Source organism: Bombus vosnesenskii, unplaced genomic scaffold (genome assembly GCF_011952255.1).
Source record: "Bombus vosnesenskii isolate JDL3184/JDL3185 unplaced genomic scaffold, Bvos_JDL3184-5_v1.1 scf7180000013264, whole genome shotgun sequence".
Lineage (NCBI taxonomy): Eukaryota > Metazoa > Arthropoda > Insecta > Hymenoptera > Apidae > Bombus > Bombus vosnesenskii.
Genome location: NW_022882924.1, coordinates 213,392 through 233,618, shown reverse-complemented (window position 1 = coordinate 233,618; position 20,227 = coordinate 213,392). Strand labels below are relative to the sequence as shown.

At 41.6% G+C, this 20,227-nt stretch overlaps 1 protein-coding gene across 2 annotated transcripts in view; it reads left to right on the top strand.

Annotated features, from left to right (window-relative positions):
- The window catches only part of LOC117241024 (sodium/hydrogen exchanger 9B2), a 90,261-nt gene that overhangs the window by 40,256 nt on the left and 29,778 nt on the right, over positions 1–20,227 (top strand). For both annotated transcript variants that reach the window (XM_033507024.1, XM_033507018.1), the window contains exon 3: positions 15,721–15,985. In XM_033507024.1, coding sequence (XP_033362915.1) covers positions 15,721–15,985 — 265 coding nt within the window. The remainder of the gene's footprint in view (positions 1–15,720; positions 15,986–20,227) is intronic.

Here is a 20,227-nt window from a genome sequence, read left to right as displayed (position 1 = left end):
GAACGCAACAAGAATCCGCGAGTGCTGATAACAGCGGTGGGCGTGGTCCACGAGAGTGGAAAAATCGAAATCGCCCCTGTTGTCCAGTAATATCGCTGCAACGGAATGATCAACGATGGAAATTCGAACGATCCAGGGTATTTTTAAGCTTCGACGTGTAACATACACGTATAACAGATGTAACGATGTAATAGAGCGTGTTAAGCGGTAAACGATCTTCTTCTTTTCTTCTTCGAAAGACAGCGATGTGTCCGCCGCGCCTGACTTTCGTCCAGTTCACGCTTGTCGTCTGATTCGTTCGTTCGTTTAATTTCGAAGAATACGAAAATACCGTGGTTACGTATACATTTTTCTCGAGTGGTTATTGAGAAATATTTTCCAACGATATTCGTCCGATTTAATATTGGCGAGTACATATATTTCAAGCGGACGTACGATAGTCGAAGAATAGAAAATAATCGCTTGCGATCTCGATAAATTTCAGCCGGAAGGTAGGAAAAACGTAACTGAATGAAAGATAGGAGATGTAACAGCTCGACGAGCGAATATAAATTTCAAGTAAAGTAGGTCTAAAAGAAGCTATAAAAGGATAAATAAAAAGACAAAATTCTTACGCGTTTACGATCATAGTAAAGTTACGGGCCTTCGTTTCGCTAACATTAGCTACGCGTTTTCATTCTTTTCGTCGCGGTAACGATGTTCACCTTAATGGAAGCAATCATTTTTTTCTTACTTTTAAGAAACAGTCGTTCTCCTTTCTTCTTCCTTTCGTTATTTACAAGCTTAGAAGCTCGCCACACGAGTAAGAGATACCTAATATGCGAACGATTGTTAAAAGCGAGAAATAAAATATACTGCAGACTATAAATAATCGGCAGACCTTGTTCTCACCGTTTACGGTGGACATTTACGATAACGGTCAGGCTACGCCTGTGCCACGAGTGACAATATAATATGTAGTTTTATAACGGTCGTTTGCTTTGACGCTACGTTTCCTAAAAAAAAAAAATACACACTTTTCAGTGTATCGGTAGCAATTTCTTCCGATTTGCTTTCGACGTTCTACATTTTCTCGTAAAGAAAGTTACAACTTTGTATTCTTAATAATTTCTTATCGAGTTTGGAATACGTAATAAAAGAGTGTACAGGTTAAATAATCTCTTATCTAAAGAACGAGATAACGCGAAGAGAAACGACGATATTCTTCTTACTTTGAATTAAACTATCAAGACGTTGCATAATCGCCGCATAATAAAAGAAAGCGATATCGCCTTCGATGTTATTCTAATCCAGCTTTTTGTCATTTAGCGATGTAATTAGCGATCTAGCGGTCTTAGATTTATATCCGGTCATAAATCACGGCTGGTCGCATTCTCGGTAGTTTGATCGAAAACAAAAGTCCCGCCATACAGTGAAACGTCGTAACGACAAAGTGAAACAAAGCAAACGTATAAGCCAAGCACGTGATATGATTCATACCGAAATTAATAACAGGCCAGACCGGAACACATTATCCAAGGCATGGACAAGGCAAACAGCGCAGACCGAGACGTTTTCACGAGCTGCAATCTCAGCGAACGACATGGCGTCGCGTCCTCTTGCCAGGAGTTACGAGGAAATTCTCGCCGGGCGTCGCGTCGCACCGCGCCGTCGTACTTTCCCTTTTTCTTCCGTTCCAATCGCGTAAGTCTTTCCACTCTTAACGCCCTACGCGAGTATCGAAGAATTCGCGAGCGCGAATTAGAAAAGATATTTAACAAAGGCATAGGCATAGACTCGTTTGCATCGCCGTACAGAAAATTACTGCATCTTCGATGTGGCGGCCAAGTTCTATTTACAACAGGACTTTTATCCTACGTTTTTAAGACGAAACACGACTTTCAAGCGTCACTTTCTCTGTCTGTACGTCAAATTCGTCGTAACAATTTCCATTAGAGCGACAATAAAGTACATACCTCTGTATGTACAATTTTGAATTCGCGTTAAGCGCACAAACCTCACGACATTCTGCAATTTCGTTGATACGAAAAATATGTGTGACAGGAAAATGTGAAAGTTAGAAACGATAGATTTACAAAATACGATGAAAACGATCGGAACGAAGAATGCGATCGGACTTTTCGAAGCCTCTCGAGAGTTGGCATTCTCGACTAGAAAACGATATCTCTCCGTATATTTTATCGACGATCTAATGCAAAGTACGTTTATTGATTTTAAAGTTTATCGAAATAGCGCGGCGCTCCACGATTCGCAATTTTAATCGAAATTTTCTAAAAACCGAGAGTTTCGATGTATTTCTCTGTATGGTACATGGAAGACACAGGTTGGCTCGAAAGGGAAGCCGTGTCGTGCAGATCCTCGGAAAACTGTCAGGACGCTGGAGACCCACCGGGAATTTCCGTACGAAACACCCCGGAAAGATAGGACGTGAATTTAAAATATCGCCGTCAGATTGCTTTGAGACGATAAAACGTCACTTTTTTTAAGCGATACATCTTTTCGCGAACAGGTTACGAGCAAATAATACATTGACTCGTCCTTCGAGCGAACCATCTTGCATGAAATTCTCCTACTTCGAGATAGAAAATTGTACGTTTTGGATATAACATGCAACGGATACTATCGCGAATACTATGTACGCGTGTGCGTATTGATAGCTACGATTAGTTTTTCCACGTTCTTGGACGAACCATTATCGTAGACCGATTGTTTCCTACGCAGCGTTACAGCCGAGATATTCGATGATCGAACGACCCTTTCCTGACGATTTGCACATCTCACGACCTGCTTTCGTTCGCGTTGCTTCGAGCACAAGACATCTCTAGCGACCCGATTATTAATATTTTATCGGTTCGCGTGGAATAAGGGAACAGGGAATAGAAAATAGGAAATACAGGAATAAGCACATTGGTAGAATATGCGATCGTGGTATACGGATTAATTAATCGTAAAATTAGAATTATATTCAAATATTTGAATCGAAAGACAAGAAAGTATAGAAGCACTTGAAAATTTCTGTTCTAGCGCTTTCTATTAAATATCTGAATCGTTGATAAATCGTTGCTCGAAATTAATTTCTTGGATGAAAAAATATTTTTCATATTTTTGAAATACGTGTAAATTTGAAAACCGATATTAATCGTATTTGGTAATTCGGCGTAACCGTAATTCGGCGACCGTTGGTCAGAATTCGTTCTCGCGTAAGGAGTTTGCGAGATCCGTGACGCATAGGGGTTACTGGTAGGTAGCAGAGCGGATAGAACGCGACATCCGGCAGCAGTCTATAAAATTCCTTCGGGAGCGCACCCGGGAGACACCCATCCGCTTCCTTCTATCTCGTGGACTTTTTACAGGAACGTGGTCTGCGACGACAAGATGTCGCGGCCGACGAAGACATAGAGCCGTCAACCTACGGCTTCCGGTTTGGCTTCTCGCGATTTTATTCCTCCACCGACCAGCCACGTGTCACTGAAACATTTACACCGTGTCGCGCAGCTTGTAGCCTCGTGATTTACGATATTTCTTTCCCTTCTTTTTCCTTCGATAGTTGTAAAATTGATCTTCAATTTTTTAACGCGATTGCTCCCGTCGCGTCGTTTCTTTCTCTCACTTTTTATTCTTAAAGTAGCATCTTTCGCCGCTCGAATAACTTTTAACGTATCCAGGAAGATAGCCGATTAATAAAATCGTTAAGAATAATTTACGAAGAATAATCGAAATCAGAGAAATTAATTCGCAATTGTTCCGCCAATGTTCTGAAAAACGTACAATTATTTATATGTATAACGAAGTTACGGACGATGTTTGTTTCTCGTGTTCGACTAATATCGAAAGGGAACACCGATAGCAATACCGAATAAAAGGTAAATGCCTTCAAATCGACTACATGCATTTTGGACTACATTTTTTTTGCAAATACGATAAATTACGGATAGGTTACACGAGTTTAAACGAAAGATTAGCTTCGTATTATTATTAGCACGAGTTTCCTGGAATTTATTCTAGAAAATTGTACAGTGCTGTTTCGTAGAATCCTCTCTTGGAATTATATCGCTTAATAGATCATGTACTAGCAATCTTCTATTTATTTATTCATTCATTTATTTATTACATATCGCGGCAAAGTCTTCGCATTAACTTTTACGCAAAGTTCTTACGTTACAAATGTACCCGTTTATCATAAAGATTAGGGAAACGATATACGCGACAATATGATAATTTTTCTAATCAGATGCGTAAACGGATTACTTCGATATAGTCTTTCGCTCTGTGTTCCGTGTTCGAACGTTTAACCGCGTGTCTTGCAAATTGGTGCAAACATCGGCCTGTATTTGACGTTTAATCGTCGGTAGACGTCTAAACATCGACAAGCGTTCAACTTCGAGTCGACAACGACGCTAGGATTGATTTGGATGGATCTGTCAAATTCGACGAGTATATACAGTTGTTTAACAAGAAAAAAAAACCACCAATCTATCCGTTTCGTATCGATTCGATAAATATTAATTTTTATTTTCGTAAAGCACGGAAACTTAATTTCACGCGTAAAAGGTGATCGATACGCGCGTAATTTCTATGGAAAAATTTCTAGAAGAAAGATCACTAGACGATCGATGCATAGAACGTAGACGCTTTATTTAGAAGAATCAAGGAAATCTAAGTTTCAGCTCGCCGCCTGTTGGCGATTTGTTCGTTACATTGCGATCGTACAAATACGGTACAAGTTGCGTTATCCAAAATTTCGTTCACCTGAAAAGTTCGTCTGAAACTCTATATGGAAGACAAAACTTACGATCGAGATATACGCCTATAGATCGAGACCCATTGAAATACTCATCGTTCGTGCATAACGCGACAGAATCGTTACAACGTCGATTATTCGCGATACATCCTTTGAAATTCCGCGCTGCCGAAACGAAACATCGACAAAGCGATCCAGTTGATTAGTTCGCGACACAGAGGCTTTCGCGTTCTCATCGAAGAATCCAACTCTATACGCATACTTTCAGAGTCGTCGCAACAAAGTCGATCGCTCGAGTCGATAAGCGTTCGACCGTGGTTCCGACCGCTTTGCCAGATCGGCCGATGGATGTTTGCACATTGCACAGGTATAGAACGCGGCTTGGTCTATCTAAGCGAGCGTGCCCGGTGAATCGCTTACGTGTTTGGTCAGCTTTACCCGCGTTACCTATCATCCTCTACCCGGCGTAAACATCCGGTCGGAGGGTTTATTATGGTAAAAGAGGAAGCCCAAATGCTTCGATTTTCCCTAGTCGTCGTACCTTTGCCTCCAAACTGGAAGGAAACGAATTCGTTTTCACCGATTCGTTGACAACATCGTCGTCCACACGAAGATGTCTCTTCCTCGACCAATTCCAACGTTCCAACTTTCGAACAATAACGACCTAGTATACGCGTGTGATAAATTTTCTTTTCGACAAATTTTATTCCACGTTTTCGACTTATTCTCACACGTGAGAGAACCTGTCGTCGATTATTTGCTCCTGTTCGATCCGAGCGAAACTGTACAACGACTGGCTACCGTTCGTAGAAATGTGTCGTAGAAATCCATATTTTGAACAACTTTCAACCGATTATTAATCAGCATAAATTACGAACATCATCCTTCTTGCTCGTACATTTTATGCAATTACAACTGTGCGATACGTAGATCGAGAAGCAACAACAAAGAAAGAAACGCGACGACGATATTCTTCCATCGAGCGAATTCCTCAAAATACGAACAAACGACTCGCTATCGAAGCAAGTACTCCGGAAAGATGGCTGAATAACATATTTCGGAAAATGACAATATCGCGATAACTCGACGCGATCACGCGTATTCCGAATATGTACAGTGTGCGTCTATTTTCAAATTTGCGCGACCGATCGAGCTATCGCCATATAAACTGAAATAAAACGACAGTTAGCATCGATCGAGATATCGAAATTTTACTTGTTTACACTTCTGACTTGCGCTAGACTTACGACGACGCTTATTACGTTGTATAAAATTATTTTTACGTTGACGTCAGCCGAACCCTTAATCGCGTGTATCTAAGATAAGAAGCAAGAAACTAGAAAAATGTCTACAACAGTTCCTTTATCGAAATAAAAGCGTCTAATACACCTGCATATGTATCGGTGTACCTGTTCTTTTATCATTAGGGATTAGCAACAGATAATCTTTTTATTACGCTTGTTAGTTCTTCGGTTCTCTACGAAAATAATAAGTTCTAGGTAATCGTAAACTTTTGTTCTGTATACTTCCATTTCTTATTCTACCAATGCATTACTGTGCAATGTTTCAATTAAGTAATCTCAAAGTATACGTACATATATTAATGTTTCCTTTAAAATTCCCATTCTCAAATTCACCTATGACTTTACCAATCGATCGAATCGTTGTTTAAAAGCCGTACGAAGAATACCGATAACTTTGTATACACACGTAGCAACGAATGCTACTTGTATACGTAGGACGACCAAAATTTTGTTCAAAGGTCATCGCTATAGAAGCGCGTAATTACCTAATTATCGCGCACTCTGATCTTAGGATATTTCCTCGCGGAGATCCGGTTGTCGAGTCGATGATATAAGTAACAGGGTCGAGCAGCCACTAGAACATTGTCGCAATTTTCGTATCAAAAGTTGGTGTCTATCTACCGAACCAGGGCGGACACTTTGCACGTATTAGTTGGTTCAACGTGCCGCGAAACACTTGTCCCCGTTTAACTGGCGCGTATTAATCCATTTTAAAATTCAGCTACTTTATCCATACGTAGCATGTAGCGTGTATACGCACTTACGAGCGATACACGTACACTCGAGGGTCTCTTTATCTCTTGGTCGGCTTGGTCGGCTTGGTCGGCTTGGTCGGCTTGGTCGGCTTGGTCGGCTTCGTCGGCTTCGTCGGCTTCGTCACAAGTCGCTCCTCGAAACCATTTCTTTTCAAAAGCTTCGAGCCACGTTTGTAACAACAACAGCGGCAAGCACGGGTAGGGAGGGTTTAACAACGAGTTTAAGGGAGAACATTGGCCACGTTAATGTACATATTACGTCGATGGTCCCAGGATGAGAATTCGCGTAATTCGTTCAACGTTGTTACTCTCAGTGCGCACAAGTGCAAATCTTTTTAGCATTCGAGTGGAAATTTTATATTCTTGAAGCTTCCGATGAAAAAGCCATTGGCTATAGTTTGATATTCTCGTAGAAAAGGATACAACACTATCCTTACCAAATGCCGTACAAGTCGTACGCCATACGTAGAAAATTGGCTATCGAGAACTCTGTCTCGTTCTTTCGTTAATCCGCTTCATAATCGTGCGTTTATTCTTCTTACAAAAATTTCTCTTCCGATATTCGCCAGTCTTCCGTTATTACATCTACTCTGTTATATCAAGCGTCTAGTTACTCGCCGTCTACGAGTTCTTTTAATTAACAACGTTTAAGCTACATGGCCCGGGGCAAAAGCTAGAAAAACCTATACGTACGTACAGGACAGGACAGATAGACGAATGGACAAAGTGGAAAAAGATCGTTGTCTCTGTGTTTGTCCAAGAACGTTAAAAGGTAGTGCGTTTTTCTGCGTTGGTCACGCGACGTTAGATTTACGCCCGATACTACATACTCGTAGAACTTCGAGTAGTCCTCGAAAGAACGACGAAAATACACGTATCGTAAGAATACGTATCGTCTCGGTGTTACTCTTGAACATTATTTGGTATAATATGACAAATTTACGTTAAAGTCACACATGTATGTTATCGGCTGAAAGATATCTTAGAAGAAGGCACTGGTAGAAGCAACTTTTACATATTTATGATATTACGTACGTAACGGCGCGCGTCTCGGGTTTGTTTCGTCCAAGCACGGCAAGACAGCTTCGGAGCTTCTAAGGTGTATTCGACGTGCTGTAAGGTCGATCGACCGTGATGAAATCGACGAAAACATCCGATCGCGTGGAAACCGAGCGGCAACTTCCCCCTTCTTCCAGTCGAATTAGACGACAAACGCTTTGGTTCACGTTTCGTGAATATCCGACATTTCACAACTATCGTTGTATACAGGGTGGTTGGTAACTGGTGGTACAAGCGGAAAGGGGCTGATTCTACGCGAAAAAAGAAGTCGAAAATATAGAATAAAAATTATTCGTTCGAGGCTTTGTTTTCGAGAAAATCGACTTTAAATTTTCGCTCGATACGCGTGCGGTACGTTATAACGGATCTCACTGTAGATCGTTGTCTCGATGGAAAAATTTAAAAAAAAGAAAAAGAAATAAAAAAAAAATGTTTAACCCCCTTTCCGCTTGTACCACCAGTTACCAACCACGCCCTGTATAATAAACGTAATTCTTTCGAAGATCCGAAACGACTTTTACAACGATTTACAACGACATTTCGTTAGACATCGACGCTGGAGAATTAGAAAAGTTTTTAGTAAAATCTTCTGTTTCGTCTCGATGGTGCGTTCGTATTGCCAAGCGTAATCGAAATCACGCGTAAAGGTCGTTGAAAATAGAGGGACGAAGAAATACGAAGAAAGGAAGAAACATTCAGTCGTACAAACGCATAGTCGAAGATTATTTTAATCGTCGTGTTTTCAACAATGTTACAAGATACGCGTATAAACGAGGAAAAAGTTTAAGCGAAAGATAACGACAATTGCCACTAGATATTCTAACATTGTGCAATACTTTTAAGCCGTTGTTTGTTTACTAATTTGTTTACTAATTTCGCGATACTTTCAAAGCCATTGCGATACAGAAGGCAATGTTGTTACGTTGAATACAGAAAACGGTGAAACTTTAGTTCTTTACGTACGCTTTCCTGCGCGTAACTAATTCGCCATCTACGTGCGTTTCTAAACGCGTTGTCTAAAGCAAAACAGCCAAAAACGACTATCTCGTACAGACTGTACGATCTTCTACGTTCCACTGTTAAATTACCATGCAACTGTCGCAATTGAAACTCGTATATCACGACGTTCAACGTGAATCTAGCAGTCCCAAGAGAAGCCGAAAGACAATCGTTCGCGGTTCGATTCGCAACGTGGAGCAATACAGAAGCCGAATCGCGTTGCGCTTCGATATTGCATCGAGGTATCCGCACCGCGTCCGACCCAAGCTATTACGTCTACGCAAATGTTGCCGTGATGTAAATCTGTCGGGGAATGGCCGACCTCGAAATTGCACGGCCTAACCGATACCGCAGCAGCTCATTAGCTGGTCGCTCGTTTCACAAGCCGCATTTTCTATCTCGAGCGAACCATTTCCAATCTTCTTCGTCTTTCCCTCTTTTCTCGACGCTAGAGAGCCACCCATCTATATTAAAAGATATAAACAACTCGTATAAACTGACCTAATCGTTAAACGTTAGGATCCGATCGATGCGATGAAAATAAACGAATGCGCATTAAAGTAGACGAATTTGAACAAACGCAAGCGTTAATTTCGTTAAACGTATATGCGCGATCGAACAACTCGTGGCTGTGCTCCATCGTGTATTACGCTTCATGGATTCGGTATTCATGGATGGTCTCGCCGTGTTCCTCTTTTACGAGTCCTCTCTCCTCTCGTAAACGAATAGACGAAGATACGTTGGTGGTAGTGGGTGGTAGGTAATCGGCAGGCTTCGTCGATCAGTGATCGGTTATTTTATCGAGATTCGTTTACTATACGCGCGACGGGAAGAGAGAAAGAGAGAGAGAGAAATCTCACCTGTGCGATGGAGTGTTGCGGTGGAACGATGTTTTCAGATAGCCTCTCGGGGAAATATTAATAAAGGGTGCTCCGAAACACGCGGTACAACACGCATGGAGAGTCGGTTGATGTAAAAAAAAAAAGGGAAGGAAATAAATCGAAACGGTGGAATAAAACATCGTGTACGAAGTTTCCGTTGTCGGAAACGTTGATTCACGGAGAGCCAACTCTTTCCCTCGGATGGTTGTTTGCAAAGGTATTCTAGTTGTCCTGGCATGTTTACGTCCAGGTTGGAGGGTAGTTGACGTGATTCGAGCTATCGGTTCTTTTTTATTTATTTTTTCTTTTTTTTTTCTTTTTTTTTTTTTTTTTAGTAAGGGATTGTCGAGAATCTCGTGGAATCGAGAGTGCCGAACTGTCGAACAGCGAAGCTCGATTTTTCGAATACAAACCTGCGTTCTCCCTCGAACGTACCCGCATTTACTCGTTCGTTTCCGATACGATATAATTCAGTTTGTGTTTAATTTTTCAGCCACCACACCGATGACCGAAGCTCGTACAGAACGATTAAAAGAGATTCAACAACGCTATATATATATATATATATATACATGTATGGGTGTGCGTAGATCTGGTAACGCTTAAATATTTTCAGCAATTCGTGTCAGACCGGTAGGCATTTCGAATTGTCGTGGACGCGTCGCGCTAGTCGATAAATCGGAACGCTGGATTCGCCGGTGCCGTTGCTGCGTTCGCTTATACGTCATCGCGACCTTTTTTTTACAGTTTACAGGTTCCCAGGGTTCCTGTGACGGGAGACATCGCGTCAAGACCCGACTTGATCTCTTGCGTTTTAAAATTCGCTCAAATAACGGTAAAAATACAATATAATACGGAGAATACAGAAATTCTGGCAAGTTTCTGTGAACGGAAGAATCGCCGATCTCGTTCGCACGTTCGTAGCGAGAGTATTCTTTTCATCCTCCGAGACCTAATGACGCGTCGAAGATGCTCGTTAAACGGACTTCTTGGCTCTTCCACGATGGTCGATTCCGCGAGTCTGCGGTCGTCCAGAGGGGCCGTAAATCGGTAACTATCGATAGAGCGTGCGAGGTTTGTCACTGCTAAAATCGTGACACAAAAGCGACGTTCGACTTTGAGATTGAAAGTTTCCTCGTAGGCTTACATTGCGTAAAACATATGGCTGTGTAATTTTATTCCACGTATATTCTATAGTTTTCGAGATTTTCTTTCCCTTTAAAGTCATCTTCGAGGAAAGAAATTTTCGCGTTAAGCATCTATTCGTATTTTACCGTAAAAAAATGTATCTTATCGTTATGTTATTGTTGCAACTCGGTTTGTAAAAGTATCGCTTGTATATTGGCGATAAAGCGAAAAGTGGCGATGCCTTCCTTTTTTATTAGATCGGCTGCGTACGAACAAAGGTTACAGAAGTTGGTAATCTGGAAGATTATGTTATCGAAGTGATTATTATACTAGGAGATCCAAAAAAATCGTCGTATACCATTGTCTATGACACTCGTAGATTTCTCGTATTTTTCCGCGTTCGACCACGCGAATCGTACGTATATGGTATTATCATTCACAGGTTCGGTATAGAAAACGTAGCGTGAATTATACAGGGAAACTTATACACTTGGCTGCGATGTCAGTTGGAAAAATTTTTGAATTACGTGCGCACCAAGATCGAACACAAACTTGTCATTTTCTAGCTTTATAGAATAGAGGTGTATTATCGCGTTTGAACGTTCGAAAGTTTTAGAGCCTGAAAATGCAGAAATCCGTCTTCGTCCATGTACGACCATTGGAAAATTTGCAAACACGAAAATTATAAAACGTGCGAGATTCATTTTTTGTTCTCGTTTAATTTCTTACGTCAAATGACTGACAAATAACGAAATCTCGTCTCTCTCGTCGATTAATCGCGATTCGCGAAAACTTGGACCGTCATAGTTTACTGAAGGCAGCGGATGAACGATGTTCGCGGCCATTGTACAAACGGTAATAAGCTTGCAACGTTACGTAATAGTAGATGGCTTCGTCGCTGACACGCGTGTATACGCGCATTACAGACACACGCTGACTGGTTGCACGTACCACGTAGCGAGCGTTTCCTCTTTAAGTCAAACCTTTAAATCGATTAAAATATTAACGTTTAGAGAATGCCCCATATTTTTATTGCCACTTCAACTCGACCAGTTTTAACATTGATCATCTGTAAAAAGCCGGAGCAAGTGATTCTCCGTACGCGACTTGGAAAGGAAATGTCGGGCCTTCGAAACGGAATACCATTCGATCATCTAACAAAGGCGAATTAATAACCTGCAGAGGAAAATAGATATAAAAGTAAAGAGTGGCTGCGATTGCGGACGCACGCGGTTTGCACGTGTAATCGACTCGTCGTAATCGTCGATTAAGTGGCACGACCAGGGTCCAAGTCCGCGAGCTTGTGGATGAACAGATCGCAGACGCGGGAAACGTGGGTGGCATCGATCGCTCGGATCGAGATTATCGAGGGTCGCGCCGGCATGCCAGGAATCCTGGCGTTTCTGGGTTAGAGACGTTAAGGCCAATTCGTACGAATGCATGCAGGGTACGCGACCCGTACTTGGTTCGATCGATAACGCCTGCCACGCTCTCCGTACACCTTGTCCAAAGCGAATTTAGAGTCCATTGCGGCCGCCGTTGTGACTTCGATTATTCCATTATCGATTACTATTCGTTCGAAATGGTCGTCGGAATCGTACGTTTCGAGATCGTTGCTTTAGTCTAAAAAAATACTTTTCGACGTAACTTTTCCGTTTAAACGCGGAGTAACTAACCAATTAATCGAGATAATAATCGAAATAGGATAACGCGTACGCCGAGCTACAACGCTCGTCTGTCTTTTCACGCGCACGTTGCACGCGCAAACGGTCAAAGCAAAACATATAGGACACGCGGGCCTCTTAGGTGCACCGTACGTTCCGTAGGGTTGATGAAATTCTCGGCAAAATGTAGCCGATGGTTGGAATTCGATAAGACGATAACGCGCTGGGACCGATGCGACGAGTAGCGAGAGGAAGATGATCGGTGAAACACACGGAGAACAGATTTGTAAGTCTAGTCCCGGAAAAAGGAGGTCGGGGCCAACCACGACCGAACAACGAACGATTGGATCTACTGGGGCGTAAAGCTTGGCTGGCGGTGGGTGTTGTTGTTTTCTGCGCATTACAGCGAACCATTAATTCAAATTAGAGCACGTTTCGCTGGTTCACCGGTAGCCCGGCATAGATGTAGGTCAAGTGTTCTTCGCGCGACACATTTTGGCCGCGGAACAACGAACTGGCCAACGAATGCCCGCCAAATAATAGTTGCTGCCAAGCAACGTTTTGTCCACGTGCTATTGTACTCTGGCAACGACTCTTCTTCCTCTTATATACCGCGGTTATCTTCTTTTCCTCAGAGAGAAAGGGACAGGTGGAGAAGAGGCAAGGCAGTAAAGAGCAAGAGAGAGGGTAAAGTTTTCATTAAGCTTTCGTCGAGCCGATCTTTTCGATTAATTGCGCCGGTGATAATAAAAAATATAAATAGTATAGCAAAGTATACATTTTCTCAGAAACTTTTCCTTTAGGCGATGGAAATTTTTCTTTCGCAGCTTCTCTCCGACGCCCGGTAACATCTAATCCGTACCGAAGAATGAAATTTTCCAACTGCGAATCCTACGCTCCATATTAAACTTTGATCGTACTTTAGAAGAAACGACAGAAAGAAATACGACGAGTATTTAATCGAATCCAATTAATTTAATTACGTTTTCTTTTTCCTTCCAATATCTTGATTCTTATTTCTACAAACTAAAATAGGTACATACCTCTTCTCGATATCGATACATACGTCGCTTAAAAGATTAACCTTTTGCCAACTCGTGAAAGATTTCGCACGAATCCCCGAATGATTTAAACGTATCTCGAAAAAGCTAATCGTAGGAAACGTTCGAGGAACGTAACAGTTTTGTGAAATTATTTACGCGATAGTAATTTTGATTTAAACTCTATTTACGACGAGCTCTGATTATGAAAATTCCTATATTTTTTACCTGCTTATACCTTCCCTTTAATCGACATCGAAACGAAATTCATTTTAGTTCGCTATGGCGTCAAATTTAACACGTTTTTTTATCGATCGTATTTAGTAATTCGCTCGAATTCTAACCGTATAAAGTCGGTTATCCGTGGAAACAACGAGCCTCTTTACTTTTTCGCAATTACCAAGAGCACGTGCAACTTTTGGAAAAATTAACGTCCATCGTTATTTAGATAGTCGAGTCGATATTCTACAAGTTGAATTTTATGCGCTTACGAAGGAAAAAGATTATAATTCGGATAACAACTTTTTCGGTAATTTCAGATCAAAGAATTAATAATACGAAGAGCGTACTAATACAATTATATACTAAGAAATAAGATCAGATCGCAACGAGGATATAAATAAAATGAAATTTTCATACGACGGTGGTACTCGGGTACGTAATTTCAAAGTCACACGATGCTATAGAGGGTTAATTGTAATCGTCGTTTACGTGAAACATGGCTACAGACTAAGGATCGGTAGTTCGAATCAAGTTGCATTGTGTGGCATCTTGGCCGGACCTGGCACAACAAGAAGAATAGAATTGTGCCGCGCGTGTTTCAGTCGGAATTTTCAACTATTTAGATAACCGCGTGGCTGAAGACCGGCAATGGACGTTTTTCAGCGGGGCTCGGTATTCCCAGTAAAATAATCGTGAAAAACATCACCTCTTAACGGCATACGATGCTGAAATCAAAGTTTCAACTATTATCGGGCGTTCGACACGCTTGCGAATCCATGGTTGACGAATTAAAATTCGAATTAATACGAAAAATCTATTCAAATTTGAAAACTACTTCTTTTAGCGATAACGTACGATCAGTAGACGATCGAACATTTCGCGTTACACGACTATCAAATGTCAAACGTTTACGTACGCGTCACGATAAAACTTAATCTGTAGCTTCTTTTGTCGAACTAACGCCGTTGAACGCCCTACTTTGTGATACAAACGCACCTAGAAAGAGTCCGTTACGAAGGATAATTGTAACTCTATCGAAAAGAGAATATAACCACGTTAAAACTATCAAAGCCTTACGAATTCTCAACGAAATGGGAAACCGAATTCTCGTCGCTATGTAAATGAAAATGCACGAGGCCCAGGGAACGCAAGGCTGTTCGAATTTCGAAAAGCCGGAGAACGTACTCGACGCGAAGTCGAGTCTCGCGGATAGTTAAAGATGCCACCGACGTTAAAGATGCGAGTTTGCGGAGTCGGACCGTCCAAAACTTATCCTATTACGAGTTTCTTCGGCGAAAGAGGAACGGAATTTTCGACGCGCTGTGCAAACGGAGACGCAAACTCCAACGATAAGCTGTCCCTCTGCCTCGAGACGGATTCACGAGGGATACGTTCTCGAAGCTGAAACACGAGTGACCTGGCTGAAAAGCGCAACAGCTCCTCTAACTTGATTGGTTCGCGAACAAACGATTAGAAAGTAGTTGAGAGGTTAAATAAGTCGAGGATACGCGACTTTAAAGCGCGAAACCCGTTTAACTCGCATCGTCGGTCGAGTTTTCTCGAAAGTTTCGCCACATTCTTTCGCTTAAAGTTACCGCTCCGAATTTAGATAACGTTAACGACGAGTGGCCCCGATTATCTCGAACGTTTAGAAGTATTATTCGTTAAGTTTGTTAATAAGAAACCGTACGAGCGAGAACGAGACTAAGTTTCAGGTCAGCTTGCTTTATTTTAGACGAGATCGAAGGTCCGGTTGAATTTAATTAGTAAATTAATAAACCAGTAGGTAACGTCGTAAGGGCTAACGTGCTGATTAAACGAAAGACTTTTTCGAAAACTTAAGGACATCGTCGAGACTCCTTTGGAAAAGAATTCGTCGTATTTCACGGTAAAAATCGGTCGCTAATCCTCGTGTTTTCTGTTACAGAAAGGTCGCTCTAGTTATTATCCTTACGAGAGCCGGTTTGGACTTGGATCCAAACGCCCTGAAGAGGTTGAAAGTTACGGTGCCGAAGCTCGGTCTAATTCCATGGGTGGTCGAAGCACTCGTCGTAGCTGTACTAACGAAATATCTTCTTAATTTGCCCTGGATATGGGGTTTCTTGCTTGGAAGCGTAGTAGCTGCTGTTTCGCCGGCCGTTGTAGTACCTTGCCTCTTCAGGTTACGTGCCAAAGGTTACGGAGTTGCCAAGGTGAGATTAAATCATCTTCTTTTTTTTTTTTTTTTTTTCTAACATCTCTATCAGCAACCATACGAAAATTCTTGCCGCATCGTCCATTTTAAAGAGCGAGAAAAATCCGCAACGTTCTTCCCGTATTCGTCGAAGCAGTTTCGTTCGATCAAGAACGAAAATTCAATTTCGCGGAGTTTCGCGCGTCGAATTAGCCGCGTCGCGATGCGTCGGCCAGACGCGATGTGTTCACAGATAATGCCCGCCAAGTTGCATCCGTTAGTCGGTAGCGCGATACGGTCGGAACACTCGTGCGTCGTAAACTTACCGAATGCACGTCCAATGCTAATTAAATTTCTTTAGGACGCCGGTTCTGCACCACCGCTGCAATTTCGCGTTTCCTCGCGATGCAATCGCGCACGACGAGACGCGGGAAAAATTCGCAACTAGCTCGGTGGTGGTGTGGCGGTGGTCGAGCGAACGAGTCTTTTCGCGAACCGATGCTACCAACTCTACTTTGTTTCAAAGTAACCGAGAAAGTTTCTTTCGAAATACATTTCAAATGTACGTAGCTAGCTTTCCCATACGATTCCGTGCGACATACAGTCAGCGCTAGCGAAATTGCAGCTACATTTTCTTTGGTAGATTGAATTTTCCTGAATCGAGGAATAGAAACGCGTTTCGTACGGTTAGCAGGACTTTGTGTAGTTGCATCCGTGCTATTCGAGAGATCATAAAACCACGTTGATTCCAATTTGTGCAAAATATCGTTGAATATAAGCGACGAATGTGAGAGAGAACGAAGAAGCGACGTTTGATCTATACGCGGTGCACTTCCGATTAACGCAAATTCTTTTTCCAACTATTTAACATTATCATTTCTTTGTAATTTCATAATTGCGTTCTAGACATATTAATTTTCTGTCAGTCTTTCGCAATTATCTAAGGTTCAGGACGGTTGTTGGTTCGGTGCGAGCCCATCCGTAGCGCAGCCAACGTTCTAATAAAAAATTGTCTCCCCAGTAACAACATCGCGACAATTTTTCTCCTATTCTGTAGGTTTCGACCTGTTTAATCTCAGATATCGTTCACGATATTCTTGTAGCGGACAATGTTCGATAAATACATTTCGTCATCGTCTCTGGAGAGCCCTCGCACGTAATTAATCGATAAACGATCTTTGCAACGGCAAACGCGCGTATCTCTTCAACGCCAAGGCGAAAAGCAAGTCGAAGAACAGTCGGCTGCGTTCAAGCTACATCTATTTAGTATCGTGATCTGTTCGCGTCGTTGGATTACTTAAACTTTCGGGAGCAGAAACGTTTTCTGGGAATCGAATACGCCTAGAATCGCCGATTACGATAAATTCATCATAGATAGAAACAGCACCGGCCTGTAATTGTACAGTGGTCGTTAGATGCCGTGAAATCTGCATGGTCGAGATTCTGTTCGACGCGGGATTGGAGCAGGACCCAATACAGCGGAATAGAATAAAATACGAAATTACACGTTATTCGCGTTACTTCTCGTCTCGTTTTTCCACCTTCTCGACCGTTCCGACCTTTTCGACTTTTTCCATCGAAACGTCAAAAATGATCACTCTTCTCGTTTGTCGTTCGAAAAGGACGATCGAACGATCAAAATCTGCGACAAAATTGTTACATACAAAGAATCATTTTATTAATAAAATCAATGTTATACAATTAATAACATAGGCGTAAATACGCGTTAAAATAGAAATTTATATAACGCTCGTGATAGTTAATCCGCCCCTATAATGCTTCTGATGCGGGATTAAAGACGTTATTAAATTAATTAGATTAAAAAGATCAACGTTGCGGCGGTACTTTTGCGCAGATTGCAGCAGGATGGTCTGAAATTCGAAGGATCTCTATTTACCTCGTATCAGATAGGATTACAGGTTCAACAGCGTTCCGTAATTGCGGCAGATTAAACTAGCGGCTGGATTTAGCCGGATCTTTACCGATGGAATTTACCACATAGGTTATGTTTTCCTGTCAGTTGTACTTCCGTAACAATAGTTGCCATCGAAGAAAAATATGCAAAATAAAGTAGCTCGGTATCGCCAAGGTAACAATGAAAATTGAAAACTTAGAACCGCGGTATAAAACGCTTATTGCACGATACGTAACAGACGAAATTACGAGAAACTGATTGCTTTCGTCGAACTTGGATTAACAATTGTTCCATGCTAGTCCACTTACACGCGTTATCTCGTAAACAAATCGAATCAAAATGAAATTTATCCGTAGTTAGCGTATTCGTTTGAGTTACAAGCAATCCTGCCGGCTAGCCCAAATAGCTTGAAACAGAGATACATAAAGTGCACATCGATGCCGAGACTAATTTTATACCTGATTATTTATTTCTGATTGGAAAAACGAAGAATTTATACGAAAAGAGTTTCGATTAACTGTAACTACGTATACATGCTCGTTACTCAGCCAGTTATTCGAGACATTAATATAAAACCGCCGAAGGAACGCGTCCGAATAATCACGAAAGACAATTTCTGTCGCGGATCGTGCATCCTTGGAAAGATGCTACGAAGGTTGTCGAAGATATCGTTTGCGGATGGCCGAGTGATCGATATTCAGACGGTAGTCTTTGCCTTGGGAACGGCCTGTCAGTAACCGTTCTTATCGACGAATCGACGTATTCGTCGAATTCCCATGAATGGCTAATTCAGTACCGCAGGGGTCTGACCATAACGCCCCGTCACTACTTGTCCCACGTTGCAACTTTGCTTTCGCAAATTTCGCTTCAGATTGCTTTATCATTGAAAATAATCGAGATGACCGTTGCCCGGGACCATCGTACGCGTACGAAACACTTTGTACACGAAATCAGACACTTTGAATATCAGGAATCTATAGTAAAGCTCTAATTGATAATTTACGATTAGAAAATTATGGAGAGTACGAGACCTTTTCTATCGTATCGATATATATATATATATATATATATATATATATATATATATATATACTCGAACTGTTCGAATTATAAGCGAAAGTAAATTATTAGATTTCGACAAAGATTAGAAACAGAAGGGTACATTTAACGAGAAATGCGCGATTAATTTACGCGACACGATATAGAGACATTTTCTAAAATTATAGATCCGTCATTTACAAATATATAAGTCATCGAATTATTTTTCCCCAATATTGTACATATTACGAAGAAAAATTCAACGAAACGCCATCGCCGTCACCGAACAGCAAACAAACAGAATCATTAAAAACAGCTCGGATGCGAAGTTTACAGTCCAGGGACAAAAGTTGGTACGTCCAGAAGATTTGACGCGTCGCAACGATACGGTCGTGTTTAAAATGATAATGTGAAAAACATTAGCGAGAACGAACTGAACGATGAAGAAGAGCGCAAACGAGGAGAGAGAGAGAAAGAGAGAGAGAGAGAGAGAGAGAGAGAGAGAAAGAAGCAGATAGGAGAAACAGTGGGAGGACTTAAATAATTCAGTTTAGAAAATGGAGTGGAAGCTGTTTGAAGAGTGCAAAGGCCATTCCTGGCAATGTGATATTCATGAGTCGAAAAATCTAGGCGAGACTTTTTGTTTATTCGTCGCTCTTGCGATGGAAGCAGCCGCGCGAGCGAGAAGAAATTAAACGCTTTGTCGAAAATGTGCCGAGTAATTCGCATTAACCGCGAGATCAAAAAGGTTCCCGAGGAATCAAAAAGAGGAGGTCGAGACAAAGAAAAGAGAGGGAACCCTTTCTTCGTTCTCTCGTCCCTTTCCCGCGTGCTACGTACACACGTTCGTTGTACTTTTAAGTAATCGTGTTTCTGGACGTAATTTCTGTATTTCGCTCTGGAAATAAATTTCAAACGTTTTAACGGAAGATGTGGCGCAGATAGAGGTAATTTAGAATCGCGGAGACGAGGCAAGACGCATGGTGGATATCTCATAGTTGGCGTACGCGATCGTATAAATGTTATTTTAGCGTCGTTTAGAATATTAGAGGCCATTGAGTTTTTATTTAAGTCGAAGGTTTATCGTAGATCGGGTTAGTTAAGGAGAGAACGTAACAGGCTTAAAAGGCTAGACTCGGGGCAAACTAATCGATTAAATTAATATTCTGTTTCGTGCATTATTCGTCGCGTGTTAAACAAATTTTCTAGATTTCTCGTTAACTGCTACTCAACCGGTACCGGTGATTTTATACTTTACGCGATACGCGCCACTGACAGCGTATCGTATTACGTGTAAAATATAAAATA